General features: G+C 43.8%; 1 protein-coding gene across 17 annotated transcripts in view; it reads right to left on the reverse strand.

Annotated features, from left to right (window-relative positions):
- Positions 1–10,935: 10,935 nt before the first annotated feature.
- ZMAT4 (zinc finger matrin-type 4) overlaps positions 10,936–24,878 on the reverse strand; it is a 200,688-nt gene continuing 186,745 nt past the window's right edge. For 15 of the 17 annotated variants that reach the window (XM_065584740.1, XM_065584733.1, XM_065584736.1 and 12 more), the window contains one exon: positions 10,936–11,392. In XM_065584740.1, the coding sequence (XP_065440812.1) occupies positions 11,377–11,392 (16 nt within the window). In that variant the 3' untranslated portion in view covers positions 10,936–11,376. The remainder of the gene's footprint in view (positions 11,393–24,878) is intronic. The other 2 variants (XR_010598664.1, XR_010598663.1) reach the window with 1 other exon arrangement.

Genomic DNA, 24,878 nt, shown 5'->3' on the forward strand with positions numbered 1-24,878 from the left:
GATTCAGTATGAACCCAGAGAACGGCAGAAGACTGCTAGTTATAGCCAGAAGGGGAGACAAAAATAGATTTTTGCATACATAATTTGGAGATTATAGAATGAGGTTTTTAAGGTCAGGAGTTGCTAATTAAGTTGATGCGATGGGAAAATAAAGAAAGCAGTGCCTGAAATAGTTGTTAAAGAGAAATTAATCATAAGAGAAGAATGCCATCAGAATGTACCAAGTGCTTCGTACATCATTGTCATAGAGTTTTATCTATGAAGCCAGTTAACAAGAACATGTATTATATCTGCTGTATGATACCTTAGCTTCAAAACACTGCAAAACAACAGCAGTGTTTTGCTTTGCGAGAGCTTTCCCTACAGTAGCCATGCCAGTGTCTAAACAGCTGTGGTAGTACATGCCACAAAGTTCTCTTACAGTGCTTCTCTAAAGGATCAAAGTTTCATCTTTTATTATTAGACTTCTAGGTAGCTACTGGTGCTAACAATGGTCCATTTAGATTCAGATCTTCAGTAACTGCAAACATGGCAAGAGATAAATGAACAAAATGACACTGAATTATTGAGATCTGTTATCTTTATAGTATGTCACATAGAACTTTAAATTGGAAAAATGCTTGGCCTTAAAAGAGATTAGATTTGCTTATATAATCTATGGAAGTTCCACATGAAAAATGCAGAGTATATTTTTTTAATGAGGGAAATAAATGTAAATGTCTTCACCCTTCAGTCTAATGTAACCTTAGGGGATGCAATTGTTTTATTGCATTCCATTTCAAAAGGGCACTAATGTATCTATACATAGTGTTTAAGCCTAGTGTAGGGCAGTGATCTGTTTGACTCTGAAAACACAAACACATCAGAAAGTGCACAGCCTGAAAGGAAGTTCTGTAGGGATCAGTGAGTTCCCACTAGGAGATCTGTCTTTTTATGCCTCTCTTTGAAGGCCTAATAAATTCAGCAAAAGCAAGAGATTAGAAGGATTTGGAGACAAAAGCCTGATAGACTGGCCCAGGACAATACAGATAACTAAAAGGCAAATTTTGTGCTGCACTAGTTACTTCACTTTGAAACAGGCAATAAGCTGGGGAATGTGCCAGGGCATCTCGATCCCATCACAAACCTCTTGCTTTCTGGTGCACAGCAGCCTGGCCTGATGCACCAGTCACTATACAATCTTCCCACTAATCTCTGAGCCTGATTGTCCGTTACACAAAGACCACGTCACATCTCCGTGGCAGTGTAAAGGTGCAAGGCTGCCAGAGTGGCGTACATGAGAATCAGGCCTTCTGGCTTTTGGCCAGGCCGTTTGAGCCAAGTTAATGGTCCACTCCATGCACATAAGTGCTCTTGGGGAGAAGGGTGAACAGATGCCTCTGGGAATGGCTATAAGTAGGGCCCTACCAAATTCATGCTCCATTTTGGTCAATTTCATGGTCATAGTATTTTAAAAATTGTAAATTTCATGATTTCAAATATTTAAATCTGAAATCTCAGGGTGCTGTAATTGTAGGGGTCCTGACCCAAAAAAGAGTTGTGTGCGTGTGTGGGGGGTGTCGCAAGGTTATTGTAGGGGGGGTTGCAGTACTGCTACCCATACTTCTGCACCGCAGCTGGTGGTGGCGGTGCCTTCAGAGCTGGAGAGCAATGTCTACACATCTGCCTGGATTGTGAGTCTCTCTGAAAACACCAAATACTGACACTACAATGACGTGTAATGTGGTTCTTTAGGGGAAAAAACTGTGTAGTAACTAATTTATTGTGATTAGCTGTCAGAGATCACCAGCATCCTGGCCCCCGAGTTATTGGGGATGAATTTTTCTCCATGGCAAATCGCCTGTGCAGCAAGCTGTATGGAACTTGGAGAGAGAAGCACAGGTTGGAGGCACAGTTGCCAACTTTCACGGGATAAATAAGCACCCCGACCTTCACAATGAGCCAAAAATCAAGCTAGTCCCATTTCAAAACAAGGCCAAAACAAGCCAATCCCTAAGAACCCCAACACTCTATGTGACTAGATCCCCCCGGTGTGCAGTCTGGGACTGTGGTGGACCTGCTGTGCACCCCTGACTCTCTTCCACCCTTGCCCCTGCTTGCTGGGAGCCAATTAAATAAAAGGAAGCAACAAACCACAAGCCAAAAACTAGTCAACAAACAACTCACAAGCCAATTAAGCCAAAACCAAGCCCAATTTCTGCGGGGTTTTTTTACGGGTTTGGCATGTCTGGTTGGAGGTTGGAAGAGTTTGAAGGAGGCATCAGGAAATCGATCTGTGTGCACAGGATCTCTTTGTGCCAACTGGCAGAGGGCACGGGGTGCATGAGAGTTATAGGGATCACCTGGGTCTGGGATCTACATACTAGTTTGCCCAGGAATGTCATGTAAAGTCTCTCATGAAAGCCTGTGTCACACTGGTCATCATAATCATTGCAAGATGTATGTATGGAGAATATGTGAGGAGTTATGCATATATCCCCAAAATTCTGTTCTCTAGGTCTGTGAGTTAAGGCAGGTCACCAAGAGTTGATCCACATATAAGGCAGGGAGAAGAGATGCATCTCTCTTTCTGGCCGGTTGTGTACAAATTGAGTATTGTATGGGTCAGAATGGATGCCCATTTACAGTCTGAGCAAAATGCCAATCCATGGATTGCAGAGATTGCAGGAAAAATACAAACATAACAGGGGTTACCCTGTTTAGGAAAAAGACAGTGAACTTTTGGAACTATATCTGGGATGCAGACGAACCCCCACTTATCCATCCTCAAGGGGAGACAAGTTGCCAGCAAGCCTGGGCTCAGGAAAGAAGGGTCTCCGCCATCCTGGTTGAAAAACACAGTGGGAAAGACTTTGGGATAAGCAGGGACCTTCTTAGACAAGAGGGCATCTTGTTAGTTGAGTTTAGGCTCTAGAATGCAAGTTATGATTTTATTATATAGGTAACCCTTTGGTTCCAATACGCCTGTTTGCAATCACATGACTCTCTATCCTTTGTTAAATACACTTATATTTGTTATTAGAGAAAACAAGTATAAGTGCTGTGTGTTCAACAGAGTTGTGTTCTAAGGGGTAACTACTACGCTGTGGGGCACTGGTCTTTTGGGAACAGCAGGCCTGGTATTTCCGTATGTGTCCAGTGGATAAGAGGCTAGACAGTGCTGGGGGACGCTCAGAGGACTCAGGAGTTGGAGTGTGTCTATCACTAGCCTGCATGAGGGACAGTGAAGCTAAGGGCAGGTGATAGTGCGGTGCCTCACAGCCTGGCTGACCCTGGGAAGCATCACAGAAGAGTTTGGAGGCGGCACCAGGAAGTCCATCTGTATGCACATGGCTGGAATGCTAGCTGCAGTTGTAGCACCTCTGCAGATAGTTCTTTAATAAAGAGCCAATTTAGCTTTAGAAACATGAAGTCCTCTCATGTGTTTACCCAGAACACAGTACATGAAACATCCCTGTAAACATGAAGCCACACAACGAGCAGCCCACTCATCTTTGAACACTCCTCCCTCAACCATATGAACGCTATTAATGCTGGAGCATGAATTAATTACGTAGGGGTTGCTCTGTATTTTTACTATCCCCAGAGAATAATTTGCTTCTGCAATGCACCCAGCCCTTTCCCTTTGCAGGACAGTTTCATGTCTGCAGTTCACTGAACCCTCAGTGGCCTATGTCCCACTGAGAAAAGGTTCCTGCCAACTTCTGTCTTGCATTGGGCAGTGTAACCAGATGCAGCCACATCCGCAGCCATGCTCTGAAATCTTTCTGATTAGAAACAGGTAAGCAGGGCTGGTGCAAGGATGTTTCGCGCCCTAGGCGAAACTTCCACCTTGCGCCCTCCCCCCCTCCCCGAGCCCTGCAGCAGCTCACCACCACCACCCCTCCACCCTGAGGCGCCTTCCCCCCGATGGAAGCTCCCCCCCCTGCTCGGGGAGCCGTGCGGCAGCTCCCCACCTCAACTCACCTCTGCTCCGCCCCCTCCCCGAGCCCTGCGGCAGCTCCCCACCCCCCCCTCCACCCTGAGGCACCCCCCCCCCCCCCGCAGCAGCTCCCCACCCCCCTCCGCCCTGAGGCACCTCCCCCTGTGGCAGCTCCCCCCCCTGCCTGGGGAGCCGTGCAGCAGCTCCCTGCCCCAGCTCACCTCTGCTCCGCCTCCTCCCCGAGCACACTGTCGCTGCTCCACTTCTCCCGCCTCCCAGGCTTGCGGCGCCAGTGTACTCAGGGGAGGAGGCGGAGCAGAGGTGAGCTGGGGCGGGGAGTTCCCCTGCGTGCCACCCCCGCCCCCTTACTTGCTGCAGGCGGCCCTCCCTGCACCCTCTGCCCCAGCCTCTTCCGCCTAAATGCCGACGACGACTGGGATGGCCGAAGATCCAGCCACTGCGGTCACCGCCGAAGAAAATGCCGTCCCCCAAATGCTAGCGCCCTAGGCAACGGCCTAGGTCGCCTAATAGGTTGCACTGGCCCTGCAGGTAAGACCCTTATGAATTATATGTTTTATGTCATTTCTTTAAAACAGGAGGAATTAGTTTAGAGAAATCTAAAAATGAACAGTTCTGAAAGCAGTTCTTCAATGTCACCCTTCCTAGGTATGACTGCAAGTTGGCTAAAGAAACAGGACCATTTGGCTAGAAGAACCACCTAATGCTGAAAAAAACTCAGTCGCATGTTCTCACCAGCTTCCCTTAACTCCACTGCCCCAGTGAGCACAGTTGTTGCAGGAGGCCTTGCTCTTAGAGTGAGATGTGTTCTTTAAGGAGGCTTAAAAGCCCATAGGCTTGAAATTAGGTGAAGGTTTCCAACCACCAGAGGAGTGAAGTTCAGGAACAACATTCCAAGGGGAGCAGTGGCGGCAAAAAACCTAACTGGCTTCAAGACTGAGCTTGGTAAGTTTATGGAGGGGAGGGGATGGTGGGACTGCCTACAATGGCATGTAACCAATTTGCAACTGCTAGCAGCAAATATCTCCAATGGCCAGTGATGGGACACTACAAGGGGAGGGCTCTGAGTTACTACAGAGAATTCTTTCCTGATGTCTGGCTGATGGGACTTGCCCACAAGCTCAGGGTCCAGCTGACTGCCATATTTGTGGTCGGGAAGGAATTTTCCCCCAGATCAGATTGGCAGAGACCCTGAAGGTTTCTCACCTTCCTTTTCAGTGTGGGGCATGTGTCACTTGCAGGTTTAAACTAGAATAAATGGTGGAGTCTCTGTAACTTGAAGTCTTTAAACCATGATTTGAGGACTTCAGTACCTCAGCCAGAGGTTAGGGAGGAGGTGGGGGACAATCTGTGGCCAGCGTTGTGCAGGAGGTCAGATTAGATGATCATGATGGTCCCTTCTGGCCTTAAAGTCTATGAGTCTATAGGGGATTAGGCCCAAGACTTTGAAGCTCATCTCCTACTGTCCCAGCACTCCCAAAACGATCTGTTTATGGCAGTTTGTGTTGCTAAGCAAGCATTCTGCTCCATCCAAGCCAACGACAGCTTTTCAGTGACACAGTGAATTGCAGTAGTTTAGCCAAGCCTGGAGTGATGAATGTGTTTATCACTGTGGCCAGATCCTCCTGGCCAGCTGCAGAGCAGTAACTAGGACTATCCAGGTGTACAGGGGCAATAAGGAGTCTAAGGTTGCAGTCTAGCTTGTCAACGAGGGGTCAGACGCCCCTCAGAGGAAAGAACAATGGAGCACGGTAATATTTCCCTCTTCTCACTGACACATCCATCTGACTCCTGCTGTTCATCCCTGCACTGGGGCAGCAGGAGATGGCTCTGCCTGCATCAGATATGATGGAGATGCAGAGCAGCTGCCAGCTGTTATTTCAGGGTCTCTCTCAGTGGTTTTACTTAGACTTTATACAGCGATTGTCACCAGTGCCTAAGCCTCCTCTCCTCCCCGCTTTCCTCTCCCTCTCCTCTCCTCCCTGCTCTTCAGTACCTTAGATAGAGACTTATAATGGGCATCTGCCCTGCCACACGCAGTGATCTGGAATGTGGAGTTCCACAGCTCCCAGAAACTGGCCTGGGCTAGGTCAGGGCCACTCTCTGGGCCCTGATGGGTCTGTGGGGCATCTCTGAGGGATGGAGAGGAGACTGCCCACTGGCACAGGCAATAACATCCCTGTACCATAGCCAGCATTCAAAACAACAGGAAGGGCCCTTCAAAACAGCTAAGGTGAGGATGGTTCTCGGCTAGTTTTTAGATTACCTTGCTCAAGAAGAGGGAATTAGACACCGGTCGGAGGCACTGGCTGCGGCAAGTGATGGGTTTTGGCCCATTGGTCAGACTACTCCGTATTGAGAGGCACATGTAAATTTGCATCCCCATGTGCAATTCAGGCATGTATATGCGGGAAAGGCTGCAACTTCCTTTGGCTGTCGTGGTGATAAACACTGTGGGGCAAGGACTGTCTCTGCATGGGCATACAGTGCCTAGCACAGGGTAGTCCCAACTTCCATTGGAGTCTAAGTACTATTGCTACTGAACTAACAACAACCTGTGCGTCACATACCATTTAACTTTTACCGACATGTACATACCTAGCCCATCCCTACAGTTGCCTAGGAAATCCTATTTAAAACATGTAAAGCGAAAGCAGCATCAGTTAGTGAAGAGGTCAAAGCACTGAAGAGACTGACTTCTTCATGACAACACACTGTGCTAGCACCTCCTTCCTTCTATGATATGAGGGAATGAGGCTCGTTTGTGACTTAGATGTTGAGGTTTTCACACCAGGTGGAGCCCTGCATTAGTACACTGAGGCTTTCCCAATTATTACTCCTACCTGAACACCCAGGAGAGAGATTCATCTAAGGTCTACTTGCTGTTAAATCGTATTTTCCTCCACCAGACATTTCCCCATCTAATATAAACAAAGTGATGAAAGAAAAATCAGTTCCAGAAAGACTGTAATTAAGAAGTACTTGTAACTTATTTCGTCTGTCCATTTCATAGGCAGTATACATTCTGCAGCTATCGAACAGTGCATGCATTTCAGGCAAAGTACTGAATACCCCCTCTGCATAGGTAATGACAGCTGTGTATGAGCGGTGTGATGATGGAAATGTTTGTGCCCAGCTGCAATCAAGAGTTATTTGAGCAAAGCTATTGTGCTCTCTTGCAGTCAGGCTTTGATTTTGCTCACCTCACTCCAGGAGAAGAGAGGACTTTTTAAAATCATTTGTGCTAATTATAAACAAGCAAGGTCATGTATCTCTCTCGCTCTCCTTTATTAGCTTTTAACAAAACTAAATACATTTGTAAAGGGTGAGATTTTCAAAGTGGACAAAGGAATTTAGAGACAACTCACTAAATTTTAAAGTGAATTGTGTCTAAATCCCCTGGTCAACTTTGAATATCTCAGCTAAAATGTCTGTGATTTGAAGGGGATGGTCCCCCTGACCTTTCAATTTCTATTTTTATTTACTGAGACATGAATGTAGCCACTACTGACTCTTTTTTTCTATTTGTCAAGCCAGTTACTCCAACTATTAATTGAGGGAACCTTAATAAATCTGTTTAAATGCTAAGTAAAAATAGTGGTAAATCCCCCCCAAAAATATTGGAGCTTTTCCATTAAGTAGAGCATTTTGCCACCAGATTTCATTTGAGTTATGCCAAAGAATTTTATAATTCAGATAGCAACCTGACTTCTTTGCCTGGAAGGGGTCTATTTAGTCTTCACTGCTGGCAGGAGAAACTCTGCAGGATTCCACAGAACAGCATCTATTATTGATCTTAATCCTAATTTAGGAGATAATCACCTCACTTCTCTCCCACAGTATTGAAAAAAAATGCTCATGTAAAAATGAAACCGGTGAGTTTTGACTTTTAATTTTTTTTGCAAGAGAAAGAAAAAATTTCCACTGGTTCACATTAGCTTGTTTTGATCATAAGGGCAAAGCAGGTGGCAATATGGTGGGGTGTTTGCAATTCTGGGTGAGAGAATCCAAAAGCCAGAGATACAATAAAATATTACTGGCAAGAGATAAAGCTAAAGAGCTCCTTCCCCGTATAATCACTTTTTTTGAAGAGCATGAAGGAGAAGCTGCAACAGAAATCACTACGTGCCCTGTGCTTGGCTGTGGTTAGATCTAAGACTCCAAAGAGAAAGCAGAAGCTAAACCACCTTCCTAATCACAAAAAGTCTATGTTAGAAGTAGATTAAGACCTATTTCTTTCCCTTTGTAGCTCAGCTGGAGCCATAGGACCCATGCCCCTGAAATGCATGCCTTGCTTCAGCCCACGAACTAGATTCATAGATTCCAAGGCCAAGAAGGGACCATTGTGATCTAGATTTGGGAATAGGATTGCCTCTAGAGATGGAATCCTGGAGGTATAAGCACCTGCTTGACCTTGTAAGACAAGAAGACATTCATTTCAGCAAAGCCGGACAGTAGCATCTAGTAGATTTACTACTTATTATCGCCTCATGATTTAATAATAACCAATGGTTAAGCCTGAGTCTTACATTTGTCAAGAATAAGGTTTAGTACATGGTTTACAATGAAACTGACTCCATCTCACATATCCATTATCCAACGCCTCAGCCACTGTAAAAACCATCGTGTACTACTCCCTTCCCCTTGAGAGAGGTATAAATCAGAGGTAGTGAGCAGCACCTAATGCATCCATTACTGGTTTTTTTTGTTGATAAATTCACTATCACATAACAAATAAATAAAATTAACACTAGTATTTCAGTGCTATTAATAAAAAATTTAATGAAGTTAGCCTTTGAACTGCAGTTTTCCAGGTAATTACCCAAATTTAAATGTAAAATGCTTGACAAGAACACCATGCTGCCTAGCCCCTAAGTGCCAGGAGCAATACCTTATTTGTTTGTTTTATTAAGTTGTAGCCAGGTGGACAGAGATTAATGACCTGTACGTGATTTAATTGCCTCTCTATCATACACACAAATCTGCAGGGCATTGTGGTGGCCCGTGGATTCAATTAAAAGTATCCCTGATCCTGTGTCAGGCTAATTTCCAGTAGCTGCAGGCCAGTGTCCTTGCAGTGTCCATTTGCACTTTGCTGTGACTTCTCCTGGTAAAGGAACTGATGAATCACTGTTCCCTTCGAAGGTGTGAAGCACCTTTAGTTGAGTGTGCACAGAAAGGAAATGTCAAAGCCTATTATTCAGGAGGCAGCAGAAAGCAAGGACAGAAGCAGCCCAAGGAGAATCACACTATTGCACATGCATAAAACAATCAGGAAAATTCCTCTCCAGAGAAGGTTTATCTTTACATAGGAATTCATAGGATCCCAAAGTCCTCAGAACCTTTTAAATGCAGATGGTGTTTTATAGCTCATACAATCCACATTTGTTCTGCATTGTCTCTACCACCCTCTTGGAACTTGATAACGTTTAGTTCAGTTCCTAAAAATGGGTTAGGTAATTAACTTGGGCTCCCTCTGCTGGCTGCATGACTTTGCCGCAGAAAAATTAAAAATACTGCAGGATATGGATTGCCAGTGGCTCCAGTTACTTTTGTTATCAATCTACCACCAAGTCAGTGAACAATAAACGCTTTCCCTGTGGATAAATAATCAATGTCTACAAAGGGGCACCCGGATAAATGGCTTTTATCTTGGAAATTCAGATCTTTTCCTGAGCTGAACCCTCCTCCCTCCAAACCCTGTTTGCTCCCTGTAAGTGACACCAGTTCAGCATGCCCACTCTGCCAATGGGACCCATGGCAGTGGCAGGTTGTAGGCAGAAATTAGTGAATGAATATTGCACACAGTTTGAAGGGATACCACCCCAGAACACCAAAGGACCAGCCTTGAAGGGTTTAAAAATAGATGCTCCAGAACTCCTTGACAGGTATTATCCTGTTGAACTCATTTGCTTTCAATCATTGCTATGAACAGTGGATTATGTGATATAGGATAATTACTTAGGCTCAAATCCTTTGCCTAAGAGCCATTGCTAGAAAGAAGTTTGTGCTTAAGTCTCTCTCTGCTCGGCCCAGCATGTGCTTAACTGCAAGAGTGTACCTTCCATGGGGCACAAGCACATGCTCAGTGCGGCTGAATCCGGGCCTGAATAGCAGCATGCCCCCCTCTCACCGCGGTGGGCTGCACAGACAGGCGCTGGATGAGCTGCATGGGAGTGATCTCGATGCCCCTGCCCTCACTCCCATTCGGCACTAGGCCTCTCCATGCATGGGGAAGGGGCCGGGACTTGTGCCGTGGTGTCAAGTTCCCCAGTGCAACGTGAATACGTAACCGTCTCAAAGACACGTCAGGCACTGGGGTCAAATTCAGCAAGTCTAACGGAGTCCGGAGGGAGTCTTAGTTGGCCTAATTTACACCTGTCTGTCCTTCCCACCCCTCACCTTCTTGCACCTGCTTCCCACTCCTCAGTACATGGGCCACATTAACAGAGTCCTTTATACTTCAGTAAGTGGGATTAAGTAGGTGTCAGGGGAGCATAAGGGAATCCAGCTTTCACATTGTGAACCTCACCTCTGAGCTGGGTTCCCCTTTATTTTCACAATTTTCCCTCTGTTGTCATTTACTTTCTATAGAAACACCTGGTGCACTGGGCAAAATATCTATTTTATAGAGGAAACATCAATTCACCTAATCACATTGTGCCACTAGAATGGCATAGGTGTTGTTGTTCCTTCCACTGCCTTGAAACATTCCAAACAGGCAATTTGCTTCCTAGGAACATCATGTGGATAGACTAATGTCTTTTATAGGTTAGCATTCAGCAAAGTCGATAGTGGGGGTAGCATCCATCTAGCTTCTAGGAATCAAACTTGAATGGCAGGAAAAGGATTTTATTCTTTAATTTTAGCTTTCAGTGTTCAGTGAACCATATGTATTTTTTCTGAAGACAAAGAGGAAGGGAAAAGATTCATCCATTATACATACCCTGTGATTCATTTTTTTTCTTTATATGTTGACACAAATCATGCCGAAGAAGGTGAAGAAATCATGTTTATTTCTGGTTGAAGACTGATTACATCACAATCATGGATAATTTAATAGAGCAATTTTATATTCTCAGAAGAAATCTAAGAATAAATATGAAAAAAATAAAATATTTTATTTCCACTGTCTTTGAGGATGAGTGATGTTTAGATGCTGTTTCTTAAAGGATATTTATCATACTTTAGACTGTGTGCTGACTATATTATCTTGAAAAGGTAAAAAAAAAAATCCATCCAAATATTTTAACTCACCACAAAATTAAAAAAGAAAATCCATGTATTTGTCCAAAGTGAAGATTTAGTTATACGTTAATTAATGAATCCACATAGGAAATGCTCATTGTCCAAGAAAGCATCCTTTCTATTGGTTAATAGACTCTTCTTTACAGAAAAAATCTTGATGTTTTTTCCTTCTTTTGATTGATGAATCACTATTGATTCTTCAGGCTGTAATACAAAAAGGAAGCAGAGATAAGTTTCTTTCTTGTTTCTCCTAGTTTTTGTTTTTGCTTGTTTGCTGCTGCTGTATAAGAGTCTCTCTGTGCACCTGTTTCCATCATTAACCCATGTAACCTTGAGTACATCCTACGTTCCTGACTGCTTATTCAATTATATACCATCTTGTAATTGTTCCTAGGAGACAAAGGTATAACAAGATTCAGCGGCTAGAAGTTGAAGCTAGATAAATTTGGAGTAGAAATAAGGCACACATTTTTAACAGTGAGGGTGATTAACCATTAAAACAACTTACCAAAGGTTTGTGGTGGATTCTTCATCACAGGACACTTTTACATCAAGATTGGATGTTTTTCTAAGAGAGATGCTCTAATTCATCCACAGCTATTGACTTGTAGCAGAAATTAATTCAGAGAAGTCCTATGACCCGTGCTATGCAGCAAGTCAGAGTAGATGATCACAATGGTTTCTTTTGGCCTTAATATCTCTGAACCTATCAATCAAACCATTCCTGTAGTATCTGAGCACCGCACAAGCAGCTTTATCCTTACAAACACTTCCAGGAAGTAAAGAAATATTAGCCTCCTCATATTACGGATGGGGAATTCAGGCATAGAGCAATTAGGATCTTTGCTCATAGTCATGGAGAAAGTCTGTTTCAGAGTCTGGAGCTGAACCCACATCCCAGACCAGTGTCTTCATGGCAGCACCACCCTTCTTTTTACATACGTATTTCACTGCACCATCAGGTTAAACACAGTCACCTTCCTTTAAGTCCTCAGTATAAAACTAGAGTTTTTGCACACTAGGCAATATACTTTTGACAACTGAGAACATTTCCAGGCAGTAAAATAATATGATCTAATATTTATAATTTGTGAGATGGGCTAATGTTTACTTTTAAAATCGAAGTAATTTCTCCATACACCAAGAAAACAAACAAAAACACAAATTGCACAAGCCATTCAGTGGTTTTCATATTTTGATCAAAGCATCAGAGGGTATCAGAGACATCTTTATTTTCACTTATATTAAAAGGGAATGGAGAGAATTTAATATTGAGGGGAAATATTACACATTTGCTTTTTATAGGCAGTGTAATTATTCAGATTATCTCTGGAAGAAGCAAAATAATGACAAATTAAAATGTCTTTGAATCCCATCTACTTTAATAATTGTTCATCTGCTATAGTTGTTATTGTTCTAAACTTCTCTGTATTTTAATCAGTATCCTACACAAGACCAAAAGCACATGGAAAATTTCATCGCTATTAACAAATGTTGCAGTCATCAAGATAAAAAAAAAACATTTTTAATTTGAGACAGATGTGCTGTGTAGCTCAGGTATTTAAAGATATCTCCTGAAATGTAATGGAAATCTAGCCTTAGAGAGAGAGAGAGAGAGAGAACATTCCTGAAGGATAAATGTAATTTATTCTATAGCTTTCTTAGGATGGAAGCTACTTGTAGAACAGAATAAAAACAAATACAGCATAATAAAATATCACCCCTCTAAAATGCAACCACATAAAACCAAAATGATGCGGTCGAATTTAGAAGTTGTTTGCAAAAATGCAATTATAGGGCGGGAAAAAACCCTAAAGGTTTATGGTGCTTTTTGAAAGTGCTGAGGGATGATATGAGAAGGTTTCTGTGATGGGGATGGAGTTCCACATTGTAACAAAGCGAATATACTATTGCCTGACAGCTTGAGAGGCAATGGTGAGCTCCCAAGACGGTGGTAATTTGTAAGGACAGTCAATGTGAAGTTCAAGGAGCAGGATTCAAATGAAGCCAGTGCCAGGAGCTTGTAGGACTTGGAAAACCAGGAGTGCCAATTTAAAGTCAATCTGCCACTTACTTTGCTGATTCTGGACAAGACCACATGCAGTGTACCTGCCAAACATCTTATCTTTTTAAGTTTTAATTTTAAGTTTGAGGCTAACACGGGATGGGTTTGAGGCATTATCACAGGTGAAAGAAGAGAACAATCCGAATGAACTTTGGAATGAAATGACAACTGTCATGCTCAAATCTGCCAAATCACATGTTCCAAAATGTCAGCATTGGACCACATTATGGTTAACAGAAAAAGTGTTTGGACTAGCAAAAAATGATGCAGAATGACACAGAGTGACTTGAAGACTGAAGCACCTAGGAGAGAGTACAAAGAACTGAGCAGGCAGATCTGAAAGCAGACTAGACTAGACAAGAGTGAATACATCAGGGCAAAGTATGAGGAACTTGAGAGTCACAAAAAGAGTACTACAAAAGGTAAGTATGTTCATAATGGTCAGACTTCTTATCAGAAAGTTTCCCCTGTAATCAAGCATAATACAAGATCCTGATGGCAGAGTCCTCACTGAAAGTGATGATATTAACCACGCTTGGACAGATTACTGTGCCAATCTGTATGCCTCATCAGAGCCACTTACAATACAGGACGACAGAAAGGAGCACATAGAGCCAGAGTCATCAATCCTGTGAGTGGAACTGGTGTGTACTGTTATGAAAATGAAGCCTGGGAAAGCACCAGCGGTAGATAACATACCAATAGAATTGTTAAAAGAAATTAGTGACCTCAGTACTGATATCAATGAGCAGGCAACAGCAAGTGGTTTACCAGTGAGCAGGACGTGTGACATGGGTGTATTCTGTCTCCAAGCCTTTTCAGCACATACTCAGAATTTATTATATGAGAAGACCTGGAAGCTTTTGACAGAGTGGAAAGACCTCACATACTCAGATGACATGATGCTCTTTGCTACAACCACCAATACAAATGTTGGAGTTTGTAAAAACATGTAGTAAGGAATATGGTCTATACCTGAATGAGGTGAAAATGAAATGCATGCACACTGACATGATTAATAGGATGCAAGCAGACATCATGATTAACAGTCAAGCTGTAGAGGCAGTAGACGAATTCAATTATTTGGGATCATACATATCCAATCAAGGAGGCTGTTCCAAAGAAATCAAAAGATGACAAGAATGTCTTGCTCAGCAATGGCCTCCGTCAGGAAAGACTGGAAAAACAATCAGAGCAGTAGCCGTGTTAGTCTGAATCTGTAAAAAGCAACAGAAGGTCCTGTGGCACCTTTAAGACTAACAGATGTATTGGGAGCATAAGCTTTTGTGGGTAAGAACCTCACTTCTTCAGATGCAAGTAATGGAAATTTCCAGAGGCAAGTATAAATCAGTATGGAGATAATGAGGTTAGTTCAATCAGGGAGGGTGAGGTGGTCTGCTAGCAGTTGAGGTGTGAACACCAAAGGAGGAGAAACTGCTTCTGTAGTTGGATAGCCATTCACAGTCTTTGTTTAATCCTGATCTGATGGTGTTAAATTTGCAAATGAACTGGAGCTCAGCAGTTTCTCTTTGGAGTCTGGTCCTGAAGTTTTTTTGCTGTAAGATGGCTACCTTTACATCTGCTATTGTGTGGCCAGGGAGGCTGAAGTGTTCTCCTACAGGTTTTTGTATATTGCCATTCCTGATATCTGATGCCACAGGACCTGCTGTTGCTTTTTGGAAAAACAATGGCATCTCAAAATGTGCAAAGGCTCAATTGGTGACAAGCTTATTTTTTTCCACAGCAACTTACAGATGTGAAACTGCACAATTGCAGGGGGAGTAAAAAATACACTTTTGCATGGCAGCCAACATATGGGAACTCAGATTGGAATGCCCCTCATCCATTTACTGATTTTCCCCATCTCTTGTATCTTGGAATACAAGATTCTTTAGGGCAGGAGCTGTCTTTGCAACCCTTGTCTGTGCAGAATCTAGCACAATGGGACCCTAATCAGTGCCTCTAGATGCCTTCGTAATACAAATGGAATGTAATAATAATAATAGCATGGTGTAGAGGCATGCCAAGAACCTGTCTTGCAACACATCCCCTGCCCAAGGGATAGAAAATGGGGGTGGTGGTGGTGGGGGGGAATCCTACTTCTACGTCCGGGTAAGGAGGGAAGCAACAAGACGGTGCGTGAACACTAGACTGAGGAGAAGATAATTCTGTGATGTTCAGATACGACTATGATTAGAAGCATATAAGTGCAGACAGACAGAAAGCAAAGAGTCTGTCCCCTTTTTGCCAAGATATCTGATGCCATGCCCAGATTCTTGTGGCATCAGATATCTATCCAATTGCACAGCATCCCACAGTGTCGGATGAAATGGACAGACAGGCATCCCGTGTCTTAGTGCCTGCAGCTAATGCCTGGAAACTACAACTACAAAGCCCAGATAACACAGGAACAGAGGAAATGGGGAGCTATTGCTATGCATTATTGCCTCAGCGCCTTCTAAGTGCACATGGCCTATGTTAGATCCTAGAGTTAGGCACATGTGTCCACCCCATCAGGCTGTAAGTATTTGTTTACACTTTCTTAAACAGAATGAAAAAAATATGGAAATGCAATCATTGTGAAGAGTGACATTTCTCCAGGCACGATATTTACAATATTTTGATTAGCTCCGATTTCTGAATGGCAAAGCAGCTTATGTTAATAAATACCCAACTCCAATTAGACATCTGCATTCACAGTCTAAATAAAACCCACAGCCACCAAGCATGTCATTTGCTTCTCAGTGGGCTATAAATCCCCTGGGCTTTCGCAAGAAGATGCACAATGATTAGGTGAACAGCCATGGGTAACAATCTGTCATGTGTTCATGATCTTCAGAACACTCTTGTCCAGGATGACATGGCAACTGCCAATCTTCAGTTGTTCATTTGGGCACTGTCCTGCGCTCCTCATTCAGGAACAATCTCCCATTGGCTCAGTGGGAACTTTACTTTAGTAACAACTACAGGATTGGGCCCATCTTCTCATTTGATTTCCTCCTCTGAAGCCCTGGTTTTGGGTATGTCTACACTGCAGCCGGGGGTGTGAATTGCAGTTCACGTAGACCGACCTGCGCCAGCTGTACTCTAGCTAGCTTGCTAACAGTAGAAATGAGGACGCCATGGCTTGGCCTTCAGTGGTAGCTGTGCAAGCCCACCAGACTCCCCAGGGCACGTACTCACTTGCGCCACCAGCACTGAAGCCTGCACCAAGACATCCTCATTGCTAATTTTAGCAAGCTAGCTACAGCACAACTAGTTACTCCTGAGGGAATTCTGCAGCAAAAAATTAAAAATTCTGTGCACAGTATTTTAAAATTCTGCAAAAATCTATTTATCAATAATAAATGTGGAGGCTCCAGCATGGCAGTGGGGAGCACAGGCCACTGGCTGCATGGGACATGGACTTGGTAGTGAGGCTGCACCCACCCCTGATATAGCACAAGGGCTGGACCTGCCCCAGAAATGCCCCAGGGCCCTGCCCCTCCATGCCAGCCGCACCAGGCATGGGCAGGCAGGCAGGCTTAGCCCTGCAGGATCCCAGTGTGTGGGGGGAGAGTTCTGTGTGGGGAAATCTGGGTCTGAGTGGCTCAGTGGGAGGTCTGGGTGGGTGGGGATCTGGATGCACAGGGGCTTGTTGCAGGGTTCCAGGTGCAGGAGCAACGGGACTCTGCAGGGGATCCAGGTGAAGGTGGTTGGAGCTCAGCAGGGGATCTGAGTGTGGGGAGTTTAGCAGGGGGGTCTGGGTGCAGCTGGTTGGGAGTCTGGGTGCAGGGGACTCATCAGGGTGGGGGTTGTAGTGCCAGGGGGCTCACCGGGGGGTGGTCTGGGTGAAGGGGGATGGGAAGGGGGTCCAACTGTAGGAGGTGAGGCTTAGCAGGGTGAGGGTTGGTGTGGGGGGGCTTGATGAGGGGTTCTGGGTGCAGGGATTGGGTGGACAGTGGAACAGCTCCCCATACAGTGACCCCTATCCACATGGCTGAGGAGCAATAGGGGTGGGAGGGGCAGAGCTTTCTGTAGCCGGCGGGGCGGGGGGGGGAGGTCTGGGGGTGGGTCTTACCTGGCCCAGGCTGCTCTTTCAGGGGAAGAGCAAGTCCCGTCCTTCCCAGTCCAGCCGGGACTAGTAGCAGGGTAGGAACCACCAGCTGAGGCATCCTCAGCTCCACATCCCCCCCTCTCCCTGCAGTGATTTACCTCTCCGCCAGCTGCTCTAGGTACCCAAAACGATGTGCTCACATTGCTGGGGAGGGGCACATGACCGCTCTTGAGGCTTCCCTTTGCTTCCCCTTCAGAAAGTCATTTTTCTGCAAGGAAGCAAAGAAATCTGCGGGGGACATGAATTGTGCGCATGCACAGTGGTGCAGAATTCCCCAAGGAGTAGCTAGTGCAGGTGTGTCTACACAAACTGCCAGTCTTACCCCTGGCCGCAACATAATGGAACCCTTTGAGAAAGGAATTATAATTATGTGGGGTGCATAAATGGCACCTAGGAATGGATAAATGACTGGTTATAAAAATACAGAGAGCAAGTGAGAACGCCAGCAGATAACAGGGAAGTTTTGCTGGTAAAAGAAAATAAACTGAAAAGAGGGAAGATGAAGTTCCTGTTCATGGAAGTTGGTGTCATTATCAGCTACATCATAAGACACTAACTACTAGGGGCTGAGGAGAATCTGATGCGTCTGCCCCTCATCGCCTACAGCCAAGACACATCTCAAGGTCTCAGTACTCTCAGGTAGGTATAAATCAGGACAGCTCCACAGCAGCCAATGCAGCTACACCAAATTACAACAGCGGAGGAGCTGGCCCCCAATGGTCTATTAGCTACAAATAAGATAATAAAAGAAACATAGTTTCCACCCAAGTTGTTGCTGGTTGCATCAGATCGATGTGAGGCCCAACAGAGCGGATGGAATCTGAATGCAACAAATACAAGGGACAGATTTCGAAAGCCCTATTCTACTGCAAAATGGGTGTGTGTGATCTGTGTCTGGCAGTGAAAGCAAGACGGGAAATGCTGCAGAGACCAATGAGAGAGACAGCATTGCAACACTGGAACTGGAGCCACATGAGGGGACAGTTTCTCTAGCTCAGAATCTTCTTCCTGAAGTCTAGATTCTCATTAGTATTAATAGTATTACAGTTACACCTAGAGGCCTGCACTGAGATCAGGGTTCCCCTGTGCTAGGCACTGTACTCACTCATAGCTAGAGACAGTCCCTGCCCCAAAGTGCTCATAATCTAAACAGACAAGAGAGACAAAGGGTGGAGGAGAAACTGAGGCACAGAGAGGGACAGTAGCTTGCCCAAGGTCACGTGGCAGGTCAGTAACTAAGCCAGGAACAGAATCCAGGGCCCTGACACCCAATCCCCCCCCCCCCCCCCATCCTCAGATGAGGGGACTGGGGCACAGGGAGATTAAAGGGCAGATTTTTCATAAGTGCTTTGCAGCCATAACTTCAGTTGAAGCCAAAGGGAGCTGCAGCCTGAGTAACTCACCCCAGGTCACACAGGGACACTGACAGAGCCAGGAGTCGAATCCCAGCGCAGTGCCTTAACCAAAAAAATCCTTCCTCTTGGCATGAAAGTCAATGGGACTGTGCTTGTAAGTCACTTAGCCAATGGGAGTTAGGCACCTAGGTGCTTTTGAGAATCAGACCAGGAGCCTACCTGCATCTTTACACATCTAAATACCTTTAAATTTCTGGTCCACTGGCACTTTTTAAACTCCCACCCTGCAAGCCTTATTTCTATATGCAAAACCCCTGAGAACTGATCTGGAGCTGCAACAGGGCCCATAAGTTCATTTATCCAAGCAGAGATATTTTCAGTTGAACATGGTGATAAATGCAATATATTTTACCTTGTTTACTGTATGTGCATGCTAATAAATAAGGAATAATATTTACAAATTAATATGGAATGCTAAGATTTCTTCACATCCAGAATCTGTAGGTACTGAATGATCTTACTCACCTAACTGGGGGTTATTTTTAGAAACATTTTTATTGGCTCTTTCCAGACTATATGAAACAAACCAGAAAAGAGCCAAGAGTTTTGTCACTTACTGTTTGTCATCAACAATGAAAAGCGAGGCCAATTATTATTAGCAGGTAAATATGCCAAATGGTCTGTGATGGGATGTTAGATGGGGTGGGATCTGAGTTACTACAGAGAATTCTTTCCTGGGTGTTGGCTGGTGAGTCTTGCCCACATGCTCAGGGTTTAGCTGATCCCCATATTTGGGGTCGGGAAGGAATTTTCCTCCAGGGAAGATTGGCAGAGGCCCTGGAGGTTTTTTGCCTTCCTCTGCAGCATGGGGCACGGGTCACTTGCTGGAGGATTCTCTGCACCTTGAGGTCTTTAAACCACAATTTGAGGACTTCAATAACTCAGGCATATGTTAGGGGTTTGTTACAGGAGTGGGTGGGTGAGATTCTGTGGCCTGCCTTGTGCAGGAGGTCAGACTAGATGATCATAATGGTCCCTTAAAGTCTATGAGTCTTTGTGACTGTCTTCAAATGGTTCCCAGTTAATGTGATCCCTCCCCCCATTACTGCAGCCCTGCACAAATCCTGCCTTCCATTTGCCATTGGTCCCCATGGAAACTAGGCTGCTTATGGTGACTGTGATCCAGTGCAAGAGGACACTCACAATCACACACCATGCCATGCCTCCTGCTTCATGAGCCATTCCGTTCGCTTGTTGTTTATTTTGCAGGGGCGGGGGTGTAAAAAGAACACATTTATTTTTGGAAAGCAAGTCAGACAATGACTCAATCACCTTGGCACTGTTTACAATTCCCTAATTAAAGGTTTAGTTCTCCTCCCCCACTGCAGATGTTCCAGAGTCCAGCCTCATTTCAGAATGTTTGTGTATTTGCATGTGTGTTTGTGGGCATGCATGCACGCAAGAACTATGAATCTAAGCTATAGATTCACAAGGTAAAATTTAAAAAAGTAGCTCTCACTCATCAGCCCTGCACATGAATGTGTAATTCTCACCAAACCTGCAAGGAGGACTACACAACCACTGGGGTGAACATATTCTGCAGCGTCGCAGATTTTTGCTGCTTATATAAGAAACCCTCTTCTGTATCTGGTTCTAACCCCTTCAATCCTAAGGTTCATTATAGGATCTCAAGTGGATCTGTATTTTATTTTTATATATATATAAAACTTAAAATATTTATGGTTTTTTTGGGGGGGAAAGAGGCTCTTAGATGTAGCTTTGCATATTCACTGGCCAATGGAAAATCAGAGCTGACAACGCTAGCTACATCCCTCTACATCTCTTATTAAATGCTGAAATATCAACCTAGTCAATTTTAGCAATTCTTTCCCCCTGCCACTTCTTCCCATCTTTGGTCAACCAAGTTCAGCAGACAGGCATCCAGGATTCAGATCTGACTTTGAAACTCCTGTAATGAAAGGTGGGGTGGGGAGAAAGAGGGGAAATGTGTAGAGTCAGTTAGATGGACTTTGAGTCCCAGCTTTGCCGACCGAGTCCCAGTACCATCAGCTTTAATGCTGAGAAATGAAGGACGGTCAGAATAACATGGGCCGCTAAGCAGCAGCTCAAAGGCTGCTATTCAGTGAGTTATTTAAAGCATAATTTGGGGATGGATTGGCTGTGTGTTACCCTCTGGAACGCTTTCAGTAGCTGTAATATAAATTTATTGTTTGGTTCACTCTTGTTTTATATGGCTCTTGTCTTACAGCTGCTCTCCAGAAGCCTAATCTGCTGGGTAATTTTGGGGTGTGATCATCTTTCCATGCCCAATCTGTCCCAAGAGGGCATGTCTTTCCTTTATATAACATTTTTGAAAGTGTGCCAGGTTCATAAACTGTTTTTTGTTGCCTTGGATACAGCAGTTCACTAGCAAATCCTTTGTGTTGAAAGGATAAAGGGAAAGTATCATCACTAACCAAAGATAACAGGAATGTTTAAAGGGGTGCAGCATATAGGAATAGGTACTGGCTAGGTAAGACATAGATATAAATTAAGGCAATAATGCAATGAATCTACAAGCCTCAAGGCCTGTAAGACAACAGCTTAGTTAAACTAATCAAGCCGCCCCAAAAGCCTTAGCATAAGCAGCTAACCAGGAGTAACCCTAGATTATAAAATATCACAAGAATAGAATGCTGTAATAGACAGGAGTGTATATTGCTGAAAGAATGGATGTGTCTTGAATCACTGAAGTTCACTGGCTAAGAAATGATTAGAACAACATTTGCCAGTGCTATGCCAAAGATCTTAAGTAAAACATCTCCATCTGCACTGATTTCATAGCCATGGGCATCATCTGTGTTAGGGCAGACCTGCATAATGCTTGAACTTTCTAAGATCTTTTAGCCCTTATTACTGTAATACCCATACTGCACACTCATCCAAGCCCCAGAGAAATGCTTGCTTCAGTTCAGTTGCCTGCTTGCTATAAATAGAAGAGACTCCTACATGAAGTAATGTATTCCAGGAACAGATTTGGTCCAGATGAGCTTGGTGCTGGACTGGGGGAATTGGGGGGGAACGGTAATTGTTGAGAACCCTTTATCTTATCACTAATACTATACCAGGCCAGCACAGAATATCTTAGAACAGACCCTTCTAGCGCATCATCCCCCATCAGCTCCATCTAAAAGAGGACACAGCCCCAAGAATTTCTTCAAATGAGCGAGTAAAATCTGTTCCAGACCAATTATAAAAATGAAGATTTTATTTTGTGTAAATCCAAACTGCCAACCCTATTCTGTCTTACACATCTGCACTTCGCTATAGGAGATGAAGAATTCTATATTCATCTACTGAGTCACTTAGCCTCAAAGAAAATGGTATAAGAATGAACAATGAATAGAGGAAATAGAATAATCAAAGCCATTTCCCATAGAAATTGGTCAGATGAACATCTCTAATTGGCATTCTATTATTACATTTGTAACATACTTTCCTATGAATTTAATAGTAGGTTTCCCCTCTTATTAAATGCCCATGAAGGACTCGTGAGACGTTACCAGATTTAAATACTTATGAGTAAGTGATAAGACACTATATTTAGAAGGAGCAATAAGAATATTCATTTGTGAAACAGCAGAAGGTCCTTTTAAAAAAAGGAAAAACTGTCCACGTGAATGATACTGTGAGTGATACTGTGATTTTAACGCAGGCGTCCTCACTTTTTGCCAAGATGAAAGTGACAGGGGCCTCCTGCTCAATAATTCATGCTTTTTTCACAGCTCTAGAAAGTGTTGGGAATATTTGAACATTCCACTGGGTCTTGACACTAAAAGGGTACAATGCTACTTGCCTCTCTGGTGCCCAGATGTGGTAATGAACCATTAGAAGCCTTCTAGGCCCAAACTACTAGCTGTAATCTCCTTCTGACAGGATTACCTCATCCAAAATAATAGGAGGATTTAAAGGTTCCAAGTCTTCCTTCTCTCTGGGGGATGTGGAGGAAATTGCAGGTAGCAGCCATTTTCTCTCACACACCTTACTTCCCTTTGATGTTCTGTATAATATTTTCCTCCACCCTGATGTCTTTTTAGCAGGTGTAGCAATAGGCCCAGTTCTCTGTTTTGCCAGTATGCTGCTCTTGTGAACAAACGATGCCCTTGAGTTTGAATAACTCTGAGAATTACTTTTGTCAAACAATCTTGGCACAAAGTAGGGTTCTTCCAACTTCTCCAAACTTTATTCTGAGCACCATTCAAACCCTTCCATCTTTTTGTTCGGTTTTGTTCCCTCTAGTGGAGGACATAAAAGGATCAGAAAGAGTTACCAGCTAGTGAGTTTGCAGCTGAATGTTGCAAATTCTTTACCCAGATCTTAAGCACTAGCTGAGGAAATTCCAAAGCTCTGCAGTGGAAACATTCTGCTTTAGGTTTCTTCTACAGTCCAAGGGGCTAGAGATTCTCTCTCTCTCAAATTTTCATCAGAGCAAGTTGGGAGGAAAGATTCAGAAAAACAACACTGGGATACAGAGGAAACATCTTTCTACAAGGACCAATCTCTAAGATTTGAAGATGACACCTTGCTAATTGCAGATGACTAAAAATATGCAATTGGTGATTGAAGAGCTGAATAAAGTATGAGGAATGGATACAAAATCAAAAATGTGAGGTTACATAGGTAACTGTGCAGAAGGCAACCTTGCTGATGTTGCCAGAATGAGAGACAGCTTCTTTAGCAGATCTCTATTTACCATCCAATTTATTTCAAATTACATCCATGAGGCTATTCTGGTATGCAAATGATTTGCTTTAGCCTTTGCTGTCTGAACAATAAAAAAAAGTCTATTGAAAATAACCCTTGCCTCTGAAATTAGTGCTGGGTGATAGCCTCAGGGTGGGAGGGGTCCTAAAGCTCTTCTAGATTTTTCTCATGTAGGAGCAGACTCAGGAAGGCTGGAACTGGCAGGGGGAGGGTAAATGACAGCTCTCTGCGTCAGAGAGCAGGGGCTAATCCCAGCACAAGACTACAGCTGTTGTTCTTCTGGGATTCTGCTGGTAAAGACGGGCAGCTCTGTTTTCTGGCAGATAGAGCTCTGCTTATACAGCTCCGGTCCATGTAATAGCTGAGTGCCACACAAACCCTAAGCCTCACAATGCCACTGTGGGTCAGGGACATATTATCATCCAGCTTTACAGACGGAGAGCTGAGGCACAAGACATTATGCGACTCCCCCATGGTCACACAAGGACTCTGGGGCAGAGCCTGGAATTGAACTGAGATCTCCTGAATCCCAGTCACTTTAACCATGAGATCATCCATCCTTGCTTATTTGGAGATCCTATGGGGAGGTGCTAAATCAACCCACTGCCTTGCAGTGACCTCTGTTCCACACCACCCATTTTTGGAGCTTCATTGGTCACTACAGGAAACAAAGGGTAGGAATAAATGCTCAATTTTCAGAATGGAGAGAGGTAAGTAACAGGGTCCTCCAAGGATCTGTGCTGGGACCAGTCCTATTCAACATATTCATAAATGATTTGGAAAAGGGGTAAACAGTGAGGTGGCTAAGTTTGCAGATGATACAAAACTACTCAAGATAGTTAAGTCCAAAGCTGACTGTGAAGAGCTACCAAGGGATCTCACTAAACTAGGTGACTGGACAACAATATGACAGATGAAATACAATGTTGATAAATGCAAAGTAATGCACATTGGAAACCATAATCCCAATTATATATACAAAAATGATGGGGTCTAAATTAGCTATTACCAGTCAAGAAAGAGAACTTGGAGTCATTGTGGATTGTTCTCTGAAAACATCTGCTCAGTGTGCAGTGGCAGTCAAAAAAGCGAACAGAATGTTAGGAACCGTTAGTAAAGGGATTGTTAATAAGACAGTAAATATCATAATGCCACTATATAAATCTCTGATATGCCAACACCTTGAATATTGCATGCAGTTCTGGTCGCTCCATCTCAAAAAAGATTTATTAAAAACGAAAAAGGTACAGAGAAGGGCAACAAAAATGATTAAAAAGCAACAGAGGGTCCTGTGACTCCTTTAAGACTAAAAGAAATATTGGAGCATAAGCTTTCGTAGGTGAATGCCCACGCGTCTGCTGAAGTGGGCATTCACCCACAAAAGCTTATGCTCCAATACTTCTTTTAGTC

This window comes from Chrysemys picta, chromosome 2, assembly GCF_011386835.1.
Source record: "Chrysemys picta bellii isolate R12L10 chromosome 2, ASM1138683v2, whole genome shotgun sequence".
Lineage (NCBI taxonomy): Eukaryota > Metazoa > Chordata > Testudines > Emydidae > Chrysemys > Chrysemys picta.